Source organism: Lepidochelys olivacea (assembly GCF_965140295.1).
Source record: "Lepidochelys olivacea isolate rLepOli2 genome assembly, chromosome: 2".
NCBI lineage: Eukaryota > Metazoa > Chordata > Testudines > Cheloniidae > Lepidochelys > Lepidochelys olivacea.
In genome coordinates, this window is record NC_140412.1 from 10,075,457 (window position 1) to 10,094,370 (window position 18,914).

The following is an 18,914-nucleotide window of genomic DNA, read 5'->3' on the forward strand; positions in this document are numbered from 1 at the left end:
TCTTACACAAAGCCTGACCGAGTTGTTTGCTGGAGCTAGGACTTGGTCCTAAATTATTTTATCGAAGAACATCTACATTGAGAGCTTATTAGCTAAAATAATGGCCTTTTCCTCTCATCTCCCCATAGCTTCCAAAGGAAAATTACCTATCAAATGGATGGCTCCAGAGTCAATCAACTTCCGACGTTTTACCTCAGCTAGTGATGTGTGGATGTTTGGTAAGTGAATATGGATGGTGGTTTTCTCAGATTCACTGTTGAGGAGAAGATAATTAATGGTTCCATTTTTATTAATGGAAACTGAACAATTTCCAGTTCCTCTCCATTGTTTGTTTAACATATCCCAAAATCAGACTTCTTACTGGGTACTTTATATCTCTCCATGCTTTTTCATTCTGTACACCATGGGCCTGATTCTCATTTATCGTAAGGCCCCTTTTCACCACTCCTAACAGCTGCTCTTAAGGTAAATGAAAATGAGACCCATAGTCATAACAGGAATTTTTTTATCTTATTTTGTTTCTTTTTTGTCTTCTAGTATAATTGTGCTGGTGTTCCTTTATCCAGCCGTTATTTGCACTTTCTGCTTTCCTATTTTCACAACTTTTTCCTGTGCTGTGGGCTCCCTTGGTGAATGTCCTTGCTTTTGTCTCCTTCCTTTCCTAGTGTTCAGTTCACCCTTGCTCTGGGTATTTTTCCTCTGTTGTCTTACGCTGTTTCTAGCATTTAACATTAACTATGAAAGAGGAATTAGCAGGATATTTAAAGTGTTTTTGAATGTTTAAAAAAAGCCTGAAATTGAATTAAGGCCAGTCACCTCACAAGATTGGGCTGAGATCCAAATCTTGTCCTGGCTTTCTCTCCCTCCCACTCTTCACTCACTCCGACCGTGGTTTCAACCGCTTTTGGTGCATATAAGCTCTCCTCATCCCTTTGTCTCCTGTCATCTTAGAATAGACAAGAGGTTGAGTGAAAAGAGGAATTATAGGAATGCGTGCCATCTTCCATGATCCTGTCCCCTTCACTATGCAAACCATTCCTGTTTTTGCAGTAGTCTGATCTCCCAGTCTTGAATACTCAGCTCCGCAGACCAGACAAGCTGTGACAGGCAGAGAAAAGGCAAGCAGGGTATGAATAGCAGAAAGTTACAGGGAAAAAAATCAGCTTGTTCTCTTTAAAACAAAAGAGTTCTAAGTAATATAAAGCAAAACTGTATGTGATTTATCAAGATTAATGACTGTTTAGTTGAAAAAAGGAATCTCTAATTGCAAAATAAAGTATCTTTTCCATCTGGCGTAGAACAGCAGTGCAGGTGGAGTACCCCAGCTGCTCATAGGCCCACAGGCTATCTCTTTCTCATTACACATGTAACATAGTTTCAACAGAAACTACATTTTGATACATAGTTTCGACAGAAAAAAGTTGAACAAACGCCGATAATAAAACACTGTCAAAGTATAAACATACCACACACAAGTCAAAACAAGGCAATGGAAAATAGACACTGGGACAAGCATTATGAAAAAATGTAGATTTGAATATGAGCAACCAGTCTGACTTAGAAGAGATAAAAAGTAGTTAAATCTGAAGCCTTTCAAAGTTGTCTGCTTGCGATGAGCTAGATGCAAGTCATACTTCCCCATACTTAGACCTGATTAGTAATGCATGTAATTTTATAGACGCTACCTACTTAGAGATAGAGTTAACATAGCTCAGTATTCTTTTCTGTGGTCAGTACGTAGGTAATGTGATGATAGGTCCTATATAAAAAAGATAGATTAGCCAGCTATATTTCTCAGCCAAGAGTGGGTTCTTTTGGTGGTTGTGTGTACTGGACAAAGTGCATTGGAAACTTTGTTAAACTTCTAATACATGGTAATTACTAAACATGGCTATTCTGGAGAAAGGACTGTTCATTTTGCCCCCAGCGCTGCACTTCAGTAGCAACTCCATTATCTTAAGCTTTAACGTGGAGTTTTTTGTTCAAGAACACAGATTTTGGTTGTTCACTCACTTTAGGAAGTTTCTTGCTTTTTGTTTCCAGGTGTGTGTATGTGGGAAATTTTAATGCATGGAGTAAAGCCCTTCCAAGGAGTGAAGAACAATGATGTGATTGGTCGAATTGAGAATGGTGAACGGTTACCAATGCCTCCAAACTGCCCTCCTACTCTCTACAGCCTTATGACCAAGTGCTGGGCATATGACCCCAGCAGACGACCCAGGTTTACTGAACTTAAAGCACAGCTCAGGTAGGGTGGCTTTTTTTAATTATTATTTCTTTGATTAGAAATGTGATTTGATTGTGTCTTTCATACAATCGTTTTCTTTCCAAGGAAAGTACAATGCCTAGTGTGCTAGGCTAGTGCCTTGAAAGGACTGAGTTGCTGTTACAATGTTGTAAATCTAGACTGTCTCCACTTAAATCAGATGAATTACACTTGACACTAAATCCAGTGTAATTGAGATCCAAACCCAGCCCCCCAAAGGCTGTATTAAGAGTGTGTTTATAGGCATAGGTAGGTATGTTAGGGGTCCTCAGAGTTAGAGGTGGAAAGAACTTGCTAGATCATATAATCCGTCTCTCTTAAGGCAGTACAGAAATTTCATGTTTCTTTTAATTACCCTGCTCACAGTTTTCAGACTTGAGTGCCTTGAGTTTGGCATCTAGGGGGGAAATTTTCAAAACTACCTAAGGAATTTTGAAGCGCAAGTTGCCCTGAAAGTCACTGGGATTTGTGCTCCTAAACCCCGAGGACCTTGAAGGTGTCCACCCTCAATACATAGGTAGGCTCCTAAATAAAAGTGGCCTGATTGTCAGAGGCACAGAAGGCCCACAGTTCAACCTGTTGAAGTCAATGGGAGCTGCTGGTGCTCAGCCCCTCTGAAAATAGGTATCTGTTATTTAGGAATTTGCGGGGGGAAAATGTAATTATATGCCTAATTTTAAGGCACCCAAGTTTGAAAATTTTGGCTCCAGTTTATTAAAGATTGATATCTGCAGCTACATAACATCAGTAAGTAAAATATCCTTGAAATTAGAAGTAGACTGGAATTCTGATATGAAATCCTAGAATCTCCTCATAAGGTAGACCACTGTAGCAATCCATTATTAATGATTCTGTTATCAATAAAGCATCCAGATCTGAATGCACCAGTGTTGGTGACTCTGTGGTCTTCCACAGAGTTAAACAGAAATTAGGCACAATACCAAGGAAAAACAGGTATTCCTTATGAAAAATGGGGGCAAAAAAAAGAGAGTCCAAAAAGGAATAGCTGGTGAAAAGAGGGGTAAACAGCCAATTACATACCTTCCTGAGTATGTAAGTCTTGCAGTGACTGGAAGACATTCCCAAGAGGCTTGTGTAGACATCCTCAGCTGTATCCCAGCATTTATCCCTTACATTCTCATTTAGTTCTGTCTGTATTTTTATTTGGTGTATATGTGGCGCTTGTTGGGGGCACCCAGAGTTGAGACACTTCGCTACCACCTGCCCTGAGTCTGAGGAAGCCTGATCTGTGCCTCTTCGGGGTCAGCTGTCCAACATCCATGTTATGGATTTACAGTTAATGCAAATGAACATGGGTTTATGGAAAACAGAGCCTGTCAAACTAACTTGATATTTTTTTATGAGATTACTAATTGGGTTGATACAGGTGATAATGTGGATGTGTAATATACTTAAATTTTTGTATGCAGTTTGATTTGATACCACATGACCTTTTGATTTAAAAAATTAAAATGGTATAAAATTAGCATGGCCCATGTTAAATGGATTAGAAACTGGCTAACTGATAGGTCTCAAAATGTAATTGTAAACAAGGAATTGTCAGCAAGCAGGTGTTTCCAGTGAGAACCCTTAGGGATCAGGTTTTTGGCCTTACACTACTTAACATTTTTATCAGTGACCTGGAAGAAAACATAAAATTATCACTGATTAACCTTTGTAGATTACACAAAAATTGGAGGAGGCAAACAGTATGTGTGTTAATATGGCTAAATGTAAATGTATCATTTAGGAACAAAGAATGTAGGCCATGCATACAGAATGGAGGACTCTGTCCTGGAGAGCAATGACTCTGAAAAAAATTTGGGGGTCATGGTTGATAATCAACTGAACATGAGCTCCCCAGGTGATGCTGTGGCCAAAAGAGCTAATGTGATCCTGGGGTGCATAAATAGGAGACCCTCTAGTAGAAGTAGAGGAATTATTTTACTTCTATGTTTGCTGCTGGTGTGACCGCTGCTGGAATATTGTGTCCCATTCTGGTGTGCACAGTTCAAGAATGATGTTCATAAATTGGAGAAGGTTCAGAGAAGCGCCAAGAGAATGATTAAAGGATTTGAAAACATGCCTTATAGCAATAGACTTAAAGAGCTCAATCTATTTAGCTTAACAGAGAAGGTTAGGGGTGACTTGATTCCAGTCTATAAATATCTACATGGGGAACAAATATTTAATAATAGGGCCTTCAATCTAGCATAGAAAGGAATAAAACAATCCAGTGGCTGGAAGTTGAAGCTAGACAAATTCAAACTGGAAATAAGGTGTATATTTTTGGCGGTGCGAGTAATTAACCCTCAGACTGGAGGACAAGTGCTAGTAATAATAATAGGGCTCAGATTTTCCTAGATGCGATAGCTGATGGATTCCTTCACCAAGTAGTTGCTGAACCAACAAGAGGGGATGCCGTTTTAGCTTTGGTTTTGGTGAGTAGTGAGGACCTCAAAGAAGAAATGGTTGTAGGGGACAACCTTGGTTCAAGTGATCATGAGCTAATTCAGTTCAAACTGAATGGAAGGATAAACAAAAATAAACCTTCGACTAGGGTTTCTGATTTCAAAAGGGCTGACTTTCAAAAATTAAGAAAATTAGTTAGGGAAGTAGATTGGACTGAAGAATTTATGGATCTAAAGGCAGAGGAGGCCTGGGATTACTTCAAGTCAAAGCTGCAGAAGCTATCGGAAGCCTGCATCCAAAGAAAGGGGAAAAAATTCATAGGCAGGAGTTGTAGACCAAGCTGGATGAGCAAGCATCTCAGAGAGGTGGTTAAGAAAAAGCAGAAAGCCTACAAGGAGTAGAAGATGGGAGGGATCAGCAAGGAAAGCTAGGACCTTACTGAGGTCAGAACATGTAGGGATAAAGTGAGAAAGGATAAAAGTCAAGTAGAGTTGGACCTTGCAAAGGGAATTAAAACCAATAGTAAAAGGTTCTATAGCCATATAAATAAGAAGAAAAAAAAAAAGAAGTGGGACCACTAAACACTGAGGATGGAGTAGAGGTTAAGGATAATCTAGGTATGGCCCAATATCTAAACAAATACTTTGCCTCAGTCTTTAATGAGGCTAATGAGGATCTTAGAGATAATGGTAACATGGCAAATGGGAATGAGGATATGGAAGTAGATATTACCATATCCGAGGTAGAAGCAAAACTCGAACAGCTTAATGGGACTAAATCGGGGAGGGGCCCAGATAATCTTCATCCAAGAATATTAAAGGAACTGGCACATGAAATTGCAAGCCCATTAACAAGTGTTTTTAATGAATCTGTAAACTCGGGTTGTACCGTATGACTGGAGAATTGCTAACATAGTTCCTATTTTTAAGAAAGGAAAAAAAAGTGATCCGGGTAACTACAGGCCTGTTAGTTTGACATTTGTAGTATGCAAGGTCTTGGAAAAAATTTTGAAGGAGAAAGTAGTTAAGGACATTGAGGTCAATGGTAATTGGGACAAAATACAACATGGTTTTACAAAAGGTAGATCGTGCCAAACCAACCTGATCTCCTCCTTTGAGAAAGTAACAGATTTTTTAGACAAAGGAAACGCAGTGGATCTAATTTACCTAGATTTCAGTAAGGCGTTTGATACGGTGCCACATGGGGAATTATTGGAAAATAATTGGAAAATTGAAAGGTTAAATTGGAAAAGCTGGGGATCAATATGAAAATTGAAAGGTGGATAAGGAATTGGTTAAAGGGGAGACTACAGTGGGTCATACTGAAAGGTGAACTGTCAGGCTGGAGGGAGATTACCAGTGGAGTTCCTCAGGGATTGGTTTTGGGACCAATCTTATTTAATCTTTTTATTACTGACCTCGGCACAAAAAGTGGATGTTTGCGCACATGACACGAAGCTGTGTGGTATTACCAATTCAGAAAAGGACCGGGATATCATACAGGAGGATCTGGATGACCTTGTAATCTGGAGTAATAGTAATAGGATGAAATTTAATAGTGAGAAATGTAAGGTCATGCATTTAGAGATAAATAACAAGAATTTTAGTTATAAGCTGGGGATGCATCAATTGGAAGTAACAGAGGAGGAGAAGGACCTTGGAATATTGGTTGACCACAGGATGACTATGAGCCACCAGTGTGATCTCGCCATGAAAAAAGCTAATGCGGTCTTGGGATGCATCAGGTGAGGTATTTCCAGTAGAGATAAAGAGGTGTTAGTACCATTATACAAGTCACTGGTGAGACCTCATCTGGAATACTGTGTGCAGTTGTGGTCTCCCATGTTTAAGAAGGATGAATTCAAACTGGAACGGGTACAGAGAAGGGCTACTAGGATGATCCGAGGAATGGAAAACCTGTCTTATGAAAGGAGACTCAAAGAACTTGGGTTGTTTAGCCTAACCAAAAGAAGGCTGAGGGGAGATATGATTGCTCTCTATAAATATATCAGAGGGATAAATACCATGGAGGGAGAGGAATTATTTAAGCTCAGTACCAATGTGGACACAAGAACAAATGGATATAAACTGGCCATCAGGAAGTTTAGACTTGAAATTAGATGAAGGTTTCTGACCATCAGAGGAGTGAAGTTCTGAAACAGCCTTCCAAGGGAAGCAGTGGGGGCAAAAGACCTGTCTGGCTTCAAGATTAAGCTCGATAAGTTTATGGAGGAGATGGTATGATCAGATAACATGATTTTGTCAATTAATTGATCTTTAACTATTTATGTTCAATAGGCCCAATGGCCTGTGATGGGATGTTAGATGTGGTGGGTTCTGAGTTACTGCAGAGAATTCTTTCCTGGGTAACTGGCTGGTGAATCTTGCCCACATGCTCAGGGTCCAGCTGATTACCATATTTGGGGTCGGGAAGGAATTTTCCTCCAGGGCAGATTGGAAGAGGCCCTGGGGGTTTTTCGCCTTCCTCTGTAGCATGGGGCAGAGGTCACTTGCTGGAGGATTCTCTGCACCTTGAAGTCTTTAAACCATGATTTGAGGACTTCAATAGCTCAGACATAGGTGAGAGGTTTATTGCAGGAGTGGGTGGGTGAGATTCTATGGCCTGCATTGTGCAGGAGGTCAGACTACATGATCATAATGGTCCCTTCTGACCTTCATGTCTATGAGAACAATTTATGAAGGGTCATCGTGGATTCTCCATCACTGACAATTTTTAAATCAGGAATGGATGTTTTTCTTTAAAATATGCTCTAGGAATTATTTTGGTGAAGTTCTCTGGCCGGTGTTGTGGACACAAGAGGTTGGACTAAATGATTGCAATTGTCCCTTCTGGCCTTGGAATATTTAAATTTATGAATTCCACTGTCCACAGGAAACACAAGTACTCCCCTCTAGGCCTCGCAGGCCCCACTGTCTCTCTAGAGGTTAGTGACAGGCAAACTCCAATCCTCGAGCCCCTCCCTCCCTGGAGTGTCTAGCCCCTGGTCCACTGGATGCTTGCAATATTTATAGATTCGCTGCTTCCAAAGAAACACTAAACCCCAGCTTGCCAATTCCACCTCAGATCACCTCTCTGCTGAATGCACAGCACTTAGTTACGTTTATAGTGAAATCAAGTATACGTTTATTTAATGAAGCGAAGAGAGTTAAGTGACAGCAAGTAGAAGTATTGGAAACAAATGGTTACAAATAAAATCATAGTATGCATTCTAGAGCCTAGACTTAGTTAACTAGATAGTCTCATCTCTTGTAGAGTTTGGCTCGCCCAAAATCCTTGCAGCACTTTACAACCTCGTTTGGCTGTAGCCCTCCTTTCATGAGACAGACTTTAAGTAGCAGTCTTAAAGCCATCCTTTGGAGAACTATTATGCATATATCTGACCCAGGGGATCCCTGTAACATCCTCTGCATCCCCTCTGCCAATTGGCACCAACAGGTGCTTGGGTCACATATACTCTCTTGAGTTTGATAAAGCCGTAATAATTATTTTCCCTCAGATACAAGCTGTGCTTATAATTCCAGCTACAAAGTTAACTGTCTGTGGCCTTTGGCTAATCACTTAACCACCCTGTATTTCACTTTCTCCATCTGTCAAATGGGGATGATACTTCTGGTATATTACTGGGATTTTGTAAGGATAAATTTTATGTTTGTAAAGCTCTTTGTGATTCTCTGATGCATCATGAGAGTGGTGTTTATTTGTATAATAAGAAAATTAATTATCCTATTTATGATACATACTGAGAACCCATTTACAGTGTAGTCTGCTTTGTTTTCCTGAGTCAAGATAAGCTTGGAAACCAAATTTGATTTTTCAAGAACTTTATTTCATTTATCTTTACGATATTTTTACTTCTAAAACCTTTCACTAATATACCACTGCATGCAAAAGAATAAGTATGTGGCAGAGTGATACTTATATATATGTAAATCTTGCCAAAATGTTTGCAAAGATTCTATTAAATTGATCCAAAACATCCTGTCTAAAACTTTATATATTCAAATTAGCTCTACAAATCTGAGAACTTCTGGTGAATAATTCAATGCTGGATAATTTAATGTTGCTTTTCTTCTCAACTCCAAGTTCTGTTTTGTGGTGTATTTTATTTTCATAATCCAGCTTTTGCAAGCACTGAAAAGTTAAAAGAAAAGGGGGACTTGTGGCACCTTAGAGACTAACAAATTTATTTGAGCATAAGCTTTCGTGAGCTACAGGTCACTTCATCGGATGAAAAGTTAGGAAAGCATAGATCGGGGTGAAACATTAGCAATTAAAATATAAGCTATGCTGAATTCTAATATAAATTATGAATCCCTCCCCTTAGCTAAATGGAGAACTTTTGTCCTGATCTCTGTAATATTTTAATAGCACAGAATAGTATGGGTTTCTCTTCTACTCTGTTTTTGTATAAAGACATTGTCTGTGTTTAAGTAACCACTTTTTTCTTGAAATATCCCACTATTGCCCTACTGCTGGTGCAGCTCCATTAGTGGAAGACCTGTGTAAACTAGCTGCCAGTGCTTGAACCGTTGTATTGTCAAATCCTGCTTACAGCAGATCAAGACAAATAAAAATACCAGCAGCTGCCAGTTACTCCTTTGAGGGAATTCTGTGCCACTGCGCAATGCAGAATTTTGCAGAAATTAATGTTTTTTTCACATAATTTCCTTTCCTCCACAAAAATGGGCTGCAGTGCTGCTTGCCGCCACTAGGGGCCACTGGACCAGGCAGAGCCCAGCTCACACACAGAAGACACTGTGGCGGGGAGGAAAGAGTTCCTAGCAGCTGCAGTTCCCTAGGCTCCAGACGGTGGCGTGCAGGAAACGCCACATAAGCCTGGGACCCAGAAGCAGGCTGTTTCTCCTTCTGGATCCCTGGGCAGTAGGGGGACGGGTATCTGGGCTGGTGGGGGAGGCCACGGCTGGGTTCCGGAAGGGAGGAGGTGGACGTCTGGTCTCTGGGGAGCCACAGCTGGACTCTGGGGTAGGGTTGCCAACTTTCTAATCACACAAAACCGAACACCTCGGCCTCACCCCTTCTCTGAGGCCCCACCCCTGCTTGCTCCATCCCCTTTCCCTCCATTGCTTGCTCTCCCCCACCCTCACTCATTTTCGCCATGCTGGGGGGGGGGTTGGTGTGCAGGAGGTGGCTGAGGGCTCTGACTGGGGGTGCAGGCTCTGGGGTGGGGCCAGCGATGAGGGGTTTGGGGTGTGGGAGAGGGCTCCGGGCTGGGACAGGGTGTTGGGGGGACTCTAGCTGGGGAGGTAGGCTCTGGGGTGGGGCTGGTGATGAGGGGCTTGGGTTGAAGGAGTGGGGTCTGGGCTGGGGCTGAGGGGTTCTGCGTGCGGGAGGGGGTACGGGCTCCAGCTGGGGGTGTGGACTCTGGGGTGGGGCTGGGGATGAGGGATTTGGGGTGAAGGATGGGGTTCTGGACTGGGGCAGGTGGTTGGGGTGCAGGGCGGGTGAGGGCTTCGGCTGGGCGTGTGGACTCTGGGGCTGAAAATGAGAGGTTTGGAGTGCAGGAGGGGGCCTGAGGCAGGGGGGTTGCTGTTGGGGAGTGGGGTGCGGGAGGGAGTTTGGAGGTGGGAGAGGACGTGAGGTTGTGGTGTGGGAGAGGGTTTGAGGTGTGGGGTCCCAGTGGCACTTACCGTGGCTCCCAGTAAGTGGCTTCCAGGTCCCTGCAGCCCCTAGATGCATGGGCAGTAAGGGAGGAGCCACGTGCTGCCCTCACACCCGCAGGCGTCACCCCCGCAGCTCCCATTGGTCACAGTTCCCAGTCAGTGAGAGCTGCGGAGCTGGCACAAGGGGGCAGCACACAGAGCCTCCCTGGCCTCCCATGCATCTAAGGGTTGCAGGAACCTGGCAGCCACTTCCAGGAGCCACACACACCTAGAGCAGACAGGGAGCCTGCTGCACTGCCGACTGGACTTTTAATGGCCCCCGAACATTAAAGCCACCAGGGTCCCTTTTCAACCGAGGGTTCCGGTCAAAAACCAGACACCTCACGACCCTACTCGGGGAGGGGTGTGTGTGACGGCATGTCTGGGATGTGGGGGCCACGGTGGGCTCTGCGGGGGAGGTGGTGCGGTATCTGGGCTGCGGGGGGCCCTCATGTCTGGGCTCAGGGAGGGAGGGGGTTTCTAGTGTATTGGCTGCAGGGGCCTCGCATCTGGACTTGGAGGAGGGGCTGTGGGTGTCTGGCCCCCCAGCTGGGCTCCTGGGGGTGGGGGCAGCGGAGAAACAGGAACTGGTTTGTCATAGGGGTTTCTTTAATGCCCTACTCCTGGGGGAATTTTGTGTGTCTGTATTGTTACAGACATATTTTCTGACAGATATTTGGAAATAAATTACCAAAATAATTGAAACTGGGGTGATTATGTAGTGTTATTTTGACAAATAAAATTTGCAGAATTTTAAAATATTGTGTGCAGAATTCCCCCAGGGGTAGCCAGTGGACTAACTACAGTAGCACTCCTGTTGTTACTACTACAGTGCACAAAAGTGCACCACTGGTTTTATATAACTGGTAGACAAATATAGCCGTTGCCCCAAGGAGCTTACAGTCATAATATTATTTGAGTGGGCATTCACAGCAGAGAAAGGAGGGGATGTGGTGCTGATAATACTGATGAACCAGAATTACAGCAAGGAGATAACACAAGAAGATAACATGGTTACACAGTTTAGGTATATGTATTAAATTGTATTGTTGACAACTTCTTGTCAATGTGAATGAGACCTGAGTCTTAAATGATGTGAACAAAGAGAAGGCAATGGTCTGGTAGACCAGAATTGAGAGAGTATCCCTTGGGTAAGGGGAGAAGTGAAGCTGGCCAAGACTAAGGGTATGTCTACACTATGGAATAAGGTCGAATTTATAGAAGTCGTTTTTTTAGAAATCTGTTTTATATATTCGAGTGTGTGTCCCCCCACAGAAAATGCTCTAAGTGCATTAACTCGGTGGAGTGCTTCCACAGTACCGAGGCTAGAGTCGACTTCCGGAGCGTCGCACTGTGGATGGCTATCTCACAGTTCCCGCAGTCTCCGCTGCCCATTGGAATTCTGGGTTGAGATCCCAATGCCTGATGGGGCTAAAACATTGTCGCGGGTGGTTCTGAGTACATATCGTCAGGCCCCCCTTCCCTCCCTCCCTCCGTGAAAGCAAGGGCAGACAATCGTTTCGCGCCTTTTTTCCTGAGTTACCTGTGCAGACGCCATACCACAGCAAGCCTGGAGCCCACTCAGATAACCGTCACCGTATGTCTCCTGGGTGCTGGCAGACGCGGTACGGCATTGCTACACAGTAGCAGCAACCCATTGCCTTCTGGCAGCAGACAGTGCAGTACGACTGGTAGCCGTCCTCGTCGTGTCCGAGGTGCTCCTGGCCACGTCGGCTGGGAGCGCCTGGGCAGACATGGGCGCAGGGACTAAATTTGGAGTGACTTGACCAGGTCATTCTCTTTAGTCCTGCAGTCAGTCCTACTGAACCGTCTTATGGTGAGCAGGCAGGCGATACGGATTGCTAGCAGTCGTACTGTACCATCTTTGCCGGGCAGGCAAGAGATGAGGATGGCTAGCAGTCGTATTGTACCATCTTCTGCCGGGCAGGCAAGAGATGAGGATGGCTAGCAGTCGTACTGTACCATCTTCTGCCGAGCAGCCATGAGATGTGGATGGCATGCAGTCCTTCTGCACCGTCTGCTGCCAGCCAAAGATGTAAAAGATAGATGGAGTGGATCAAAACAAGAAATAGACCAGATTTGTTTTGTACTCATTTGCTTCCCCCCCTCCCCTGTCTAGGGGACTCATTCCTCTAGATCACACTGCAGTCACTCACAGAGAAGGTGCAGCGAGGTAAATCTAGCCATGTGTCAATCAGAGGCCAGGCTAACCTCCTTGTTCCAATAAGAACAATAACTTAGGTGCACCATTTCTTATTGGAACCCTCCGTGAAGTCCTGCCTGAAATACTCCTTTATGTAAAGCCACCCCCTTTGTTGATTTTAGCTCTCTGAAGCCAACCCTGTAAGCCGTGTCGTCAGTCGCCCCTCCCTCCGTCAGAGCAACGGCAGACAATCGTTCCGCGCCTTTTTTCTGTGCGGACGCCATACCAAGGCAAGCATGGAGGCTGCCCAGCTCACTTTGGCAATTAGGAGCACATTAAACACCACACGCATTATCCAGCAGTATATGCAGCACCAGAACCTGGCAAAGTGATACCGGGCGAGGAGGCGACGTCAGCGCGGTCACATGAGTGATCAGGACATGGACACAGATTTCTCTGAAAGCATGGGCCCTGCCAATGCATGCATCATGGTGCTAATGGGGCAGGTTCATGCTGTGGAACGCCGATTCTGGGCTCGGGAAACAAACACAGACTGGTGGGACTGCATAGTGTTGCAGATCTGGGACGATTCCCAGTGGCTGCGAAACTTTCGCATGCGTAAGGGCACTTTCATGGAACTTCGTGACTTGCTTTCCCCTGCCCTGAGGTGCATGAATACCAAGATGAGAGCAGACCTCACAGTTGAGAAGCGAGTGCCGATAGCCCTGTGGAAGCTTGAAAAGCCAGACGGATACTGGTCAGTTGGGAATCAATTTGGAGTGGGCAAATCTACTGTTGGGGCTGCTGTGATGCAAGTAGCCCACGCAATCAAAGATCTGCTGATTTCAAGGGTAGTGACCCTGGGAAATGTGCAGGTCATAGTGGATGGCTTTGCTGCAATGGGATTCCCTAACTGTGGTGGGGCCATAGACGGAACCCATATCCCTATCTTGGCACCGGAGCACCAAGCACTTGCGCCGAGTACATAAACCGCAAGGGGTACTTTTCGATAGTGCTGCAAGCTCTGGTGGATCACAAGGGACGTTTCACCAACATCAACATGGGATGGCCGGGAAAGGTACATGACGCTCGCATTTTCAGGAACTCTGGTCTGTTTCAAAAGCTGCAGGAAGGGACTTTATTCCCAGACCAGAAAATAACTGTTGGGGATGTTGAAATGCCTATATGTATCCTTGGGGACCCAGCCTACCCCTTAATCCCATGGCTCATGAAGCCGTACACAGGCAGCCTGGACAGTAGTCAGGAGCTGTTCAACTACAGGATGAGCAAGTGCAGAATGGTAGTAGAATGTGCATTTGGATGTTTAAAGGCGTGCTGGCGCAGTTTACTGACTCGCTTAGACCTCAACGAAACCAATATTCCCACTGTTATTACTGCTTGCTGTGTTCTCCACAATGTCTGTGAGAGTAAGGGGGAGACGTTTATGGCAGGGTGGGAGGTTGAGGCAAATCGCCTGGCTCCTGGTTACGCGCAGCCAGACACCAGGGCGGTTAGAAGAGCACAGGAGGGCGCGGTACGCATAAGAGAAGCTTTGAAAACCAGTTCCATGACTGGCCAGGCTACGGTGTGAAAGTTCTGTTTGTTTCTCCTTGATGAACCCCCCCCCCCCCTTGGTTCACTCTACTTCCCTGTAAGCTAACCACCCTCGCCTCCTCCCTTTGATCACCGCTTGCAGAGGCAATAAAGTCATTGCTGCTTCACATTCATGCATTCTTTATTCATTCATCACACAAATAGGGGGATGACTACCAAGATAGCCCAGGAGGGGTGGTGGAGGAGGGAAGGAAAATGCCACACAGCACTTTAAAAGTTTACAACTTTAAAATTTATTGAATGCCAGCCTTCTTTTTTTTGGGCAATCCTCTGTGGCGGAGTGGCTGGTTGGCCGGTGGCCCCCCCACCGCGTTCTTGGGCGTCTGGGTGTGGAGGCTATGGAACTTGGGGAGGAGGGCGGTTGATTACACAGGGGCTGTAGTGACAGTCTGTGCTCCAGCTGCCTTTGTTGCAGCTCAACCATACACTGGAGCATACTGGTTTGGTCCTCCAGCAGCCTCAGCATTGAATCCTGCCTCCTCTCCTCATGCTGCCGCCACATTTGAGCTTCAGCCCGCCACTTACTCTCTTCAGCCCTCCACCTCTCCTCTCGGTCATTTTGTGCTTTCCTGCACTCTGACATTATTTGCCTCCACGCATTCGTCTGTGCTCTGTCAGTATGGGAGGACAGCATGAGCTCGGAGAACATTTCATCGCGAGTGCGTTTTTTTTTCTTTCTAAGCTTCACTAGCCTCTGGGAAGGAGAAGATCCTGTGATCATTGAAACACATGCAGCTGGTGGAGAAAAAAAAAGGGACAGCGGTATTTAAAAAGACACATTTTATAAAACAGTGACTACACTCTTTCAGGGTAAACCTTGCTGTTAACATTACATACATAGCACATGTGCTTTCATTAAAAGGTCGCATTTTGCCTCCCCCCACCGCGTGGCTACCCCCTCAACCCTCCCCCCTCCCTGTGGCTAACAGCGGGGAACATTTCTGTTTAGCCACAGGCAAACAGCCCAGCAGGAATGGGCTCCTCTGAGTGTCCCCTGAAGAAAGCACTCTATTTCAACCAGATGACCATGAATTATATCTCACTCTCCTGAGGATAACACAGAGAGATAAAGAACGGATGTTGTTTGAACGCCAGCAAACATACACTGCAATGCTTTGTTGTACAATGATTCCCGAGTACGTGTTACTGGCCTGGAGTGGTAAAGTGTCCTACCATGAAGGACGCAATAAGGCTGCCCTCCCTAGAAACCTTTTGCAAAGGTTTGGGAGAACATCCAGGAGAGCCGCGAATGCCAGGGCAAAGTAATCCTTTCACATGCTTGCTTTTAAACCATGTATAGTATTTTAAAAGGTACACTCACCGGAGGTCCCTTCTCTGCCTGCTGGGTCCAGGAGGCAGCCTTGGGTGGGTTCGGGGGGTACTGGCTCCAGGTCCAGGGTGAGAAACAGTTCCTGGCTGTCGGGAAAACCGGTTTCTCCGCTTGCTTGCTGTGAGCTATCTACAACCTCATCATCATCATCATCTTCTTCTTCTTCGTCCCCAAAACCTGCTTCCGTATTGCCTCCATCTCCATTGAAGGAGTCAGACAACACGGCTGGGGTAGTGGTGGCTGAACCCCCTAAAATGGCATGCAGCTCATCATAGAAGCGGCATGTTTGGGGCTCTGACCCGGAGCGGCCGTTCGCCTCTATGGTTTTCTGGTAGGCTTGTCTCAGCTCCTTCAGTTTCACACGGCACTGCTTCGGGTCCCTGTTATGGCCTCTGTCCTTCATGTCCTGGGAGATTTTGACAAAGGTTTTGGCATTTCGAAAACTGGAACGGAGTTCTGATAGCACGGATTCCTCTCCCCATACATAATGACAGGTTTCAGAGTAACAGCCGTGTTAGTCTGTATTCGCAAAAAGAAAAGGAGTACTTGTGGCACCTTAGAGACTAACCAATTTATTAGAGCATAAGCTTTCGTGAGCTACAGCTCACTTCATCAGATGCATATCGTGGAAACTGCAGCAGACTTTATATATACACAGAGAATATGAAACAATACCTTCTCCCACCCCACTGTCCTGCTGGTAATAGCTTATCTAAAGTGATTATCAGGTGGGCCATTTCCAGCACAAATCCAGGTTTTCTCACCCTCCACCCCCCCACACAAATTCACTCTCCTGCTGGTGATAGCCCATCCAAAATGACAACTCTTTACACAATGTGCATGACAATCAAGTTGGGCTATTTCCTGCACAAATCCAGGTTTTCTCACATCCCCCCCACCCCCATACACACACAAACTCACTCTCCTGCTGGTAATAGCTCATCCAAACTGACCACTCTTCAAGTTTAAATCCAAGTTAAACCAGAACATCTGGGCGGGGGGGGAGGGTAGGAAAAAACAAGAGGAAACAGGCTACCTTGCATAATGACTTAGCCACTCCCAGTCTCTATTTAAGCCTAAATTAATAGTATCCAATTTGCAAATGAATTCCAATTCAGCAGTTTCTCGCTGGAGTCTGGATTTGAAGTTTTTTTGTTTTAAGATAGCGACCTTCATGTCTGTAATCGCGTGACCAGAGAGATTGAAGTGTTCTCCGACTGGTTTATGAATGTTATAATTCTTGACATCTGATTTGTGTCCATTTATTCTTTTACGTAGAGACTGTCCAGTTTGACCAATGTACATGGCAGAGGGGCATTGCTGGCACATGATGGCATATATCACATTGGTGGATGTGCAGGTGAACGAGCCTCTGATAGTGTGGCTGATGTTATTAGGCCCTGTGATGGTGTCCCCTGAATAGATATGTGGGCACAGTTGGCAACGGGCTTTGTTGCAAGGATAAGTTCCTGGGTTAGTGGTTCTGTTGTGTGGTATGTGGTTGTTGGTGAGTATTTGCTTCAGGTTGCGGGGCTGTCTGTAGGCAAGGACTGGCCTGTCTCCCAAGATTTGTGAGAGTGTTGGGTCATCCTTTAGGATAGGTTGTAGATCCTTAATAATGCGTTGGAGGGGTTTTAGTTGGGGGCTGAAGGTGACGGCTAGTGGCGTTCTGTTATTTTCTTTGTTAGGCCTGTCCTGTAGTAGGTAACTTCTGGGAACTCTTCTGGCTCTATCAATCTGTTTCTTTACTTCTGCAGGTGGGTATTGTAGTTGTAAGAAAGCTTGACAGAGATCTTGTAGGTGTTTGTCTCTGTCTGAGGGGTTGGAGCAAATGCGGTTGTATCGCAGAGCTTGGCTGTAGACGATGGATCGTGTGGTGTGGTCAGGGTGAAAGCTGGAGGCATGCAGGTAGGAATAGCGGTCAGTAGGTTTCCGGTATAGGGTGGTGTTTATGTGACCATTGTTTATTAGCACTGTAGTGTCCAGGAAGTGGATTTCTTGTGTGGACTGGACCAGGCTGAGGTTGGTGGTGGGATGGAAATTGTTGAAATCATGGTGGAATTCCTCAAGGGCTTCTTTTCCATGGGTCCAGATGATGAAGATGTCATCAATATAGCGCAAGTAGAGTAGGGGCTTTAGGGGACGAGAGCTGAGGAAGCGTTGTTCTAAATCAGTCATAAAAATGTTGGCATACTGTGGGGCCATGCGGGTACCCATAGCAGTGCCGCTGATCTGAAGGTATACATTGTCCCCAAATGTGAAGTAGTTATGGGTAAGGACAAAGTCACAAAGTTCAGCCACCACGTTAGCCGTGACATTATCGGGGATAGTGTTCTTGACGGCTTGTAGTCCATCTTTGTGTGGAATGTTGGTGTAGAGGGCTTCTACATCCATAGTGGCCAGGATGGTGTTATCAGGAAGATCACCGATGGATTGAAGTTTCCTCAGGAAGTCAAAATGGAAAATCTGCATCACTTGCCCCATAACCTCAGCCATGCGGAACGCAATGCCATCCACAGCCTCAGAAACAACTCTGACATCATAATCAAAAAGGCTGACAAAGGAGGTGCTGTTGTCATCATGAATAGGTCGGAATATGAACAAGAGGCTGCTCGGCAGCTCTCCAACACGAGTTTCTACAAGCCATTACCCTCTGATCCCACTGAGAGTTACGAAAAGCAACTACAGCATTTGCTCAAGAAACTTCCTGAAAAGCACAAGATCAAATCCGCACAGACACACCCCTGGAACCCCGACCTGGGATATTCTATCTACTACCCAAGATCCATAAACCTGGAAATCCTGGGCGCCCCATCATCTCAGGCATTGGCACCCTGACAGCAGGATTGTCTGGCTATGTAGACTCCCTCCTCAGGCCCTACGCTACCAGCACTCCCAGCTACCTTCGAGACACCACTGACTTCCTGAGGAAACTTCAATCCATCGGTGATCTTCCTGATAACACCATCCTGGCCACTATGGATGTAGAAGCCCTCTACACCAACATTCCACACAAAGATGGACTACAAGCCGTCAAGAACACTATCCCCGATAATGTCACGGCTAACGTGGTGGCTGAACTTTGTGACTTTGTCCTTACCCATAACTACTTCACATTTGGGGACAATGTATACCTTCAGATCAGCGGCACTGCTATGGGTACCCGCATGGCCCCACAGTATGCCAACATTTTTATGACTGATTTAGAACAACGCTTCCTCAGCTCTCGTCCCCTAAAGCCCCTACTCTACTTGCGCTATACTGATGACATCTTCATCATCTGGACCCATGGAAAAGAAGCCCTTGAGGAATTCCACCATGATTTCAACAATTTCCATCCCACCACCAACCTCAGCCTGGTCCAGTCCACACAAGAGATCCACTTCCTGGACACTACAGTGCTAATAAACAATGGTCACATAAACACCACCCTATACCGGAAACCTA

At 45.3% G+C, this 18,914-nt stretch overlaps 1 protein-coding gene across 9 annotated transcripts in view; it reads left to right on the forward strand.

The window, feature by feature from the left end:
• Positions 1–18,914, forward strand: part of PTK2 (protein tyrosine kinase 2) — a 384,113-nt gene that overhangs the window by 313,868 nt on the left and 51,331 nt on the right. For all 9 annotated transcript variants that reach the window (XM_084620432.1, XM_084620429.1, XM_084620430.1 and 6 more), the window contains 2 exons: positions 129–218; positions 2,044–2,248. In XM_084620432.1, the coding sequence (XP_084476558.1) occupies positions 129–218; positions 2,044–2,248 (295 nt within the window). The remainder of the gene's footprint in view (positions 1–128; positions 219–2,043; positions 2,249–18,914) is intronic.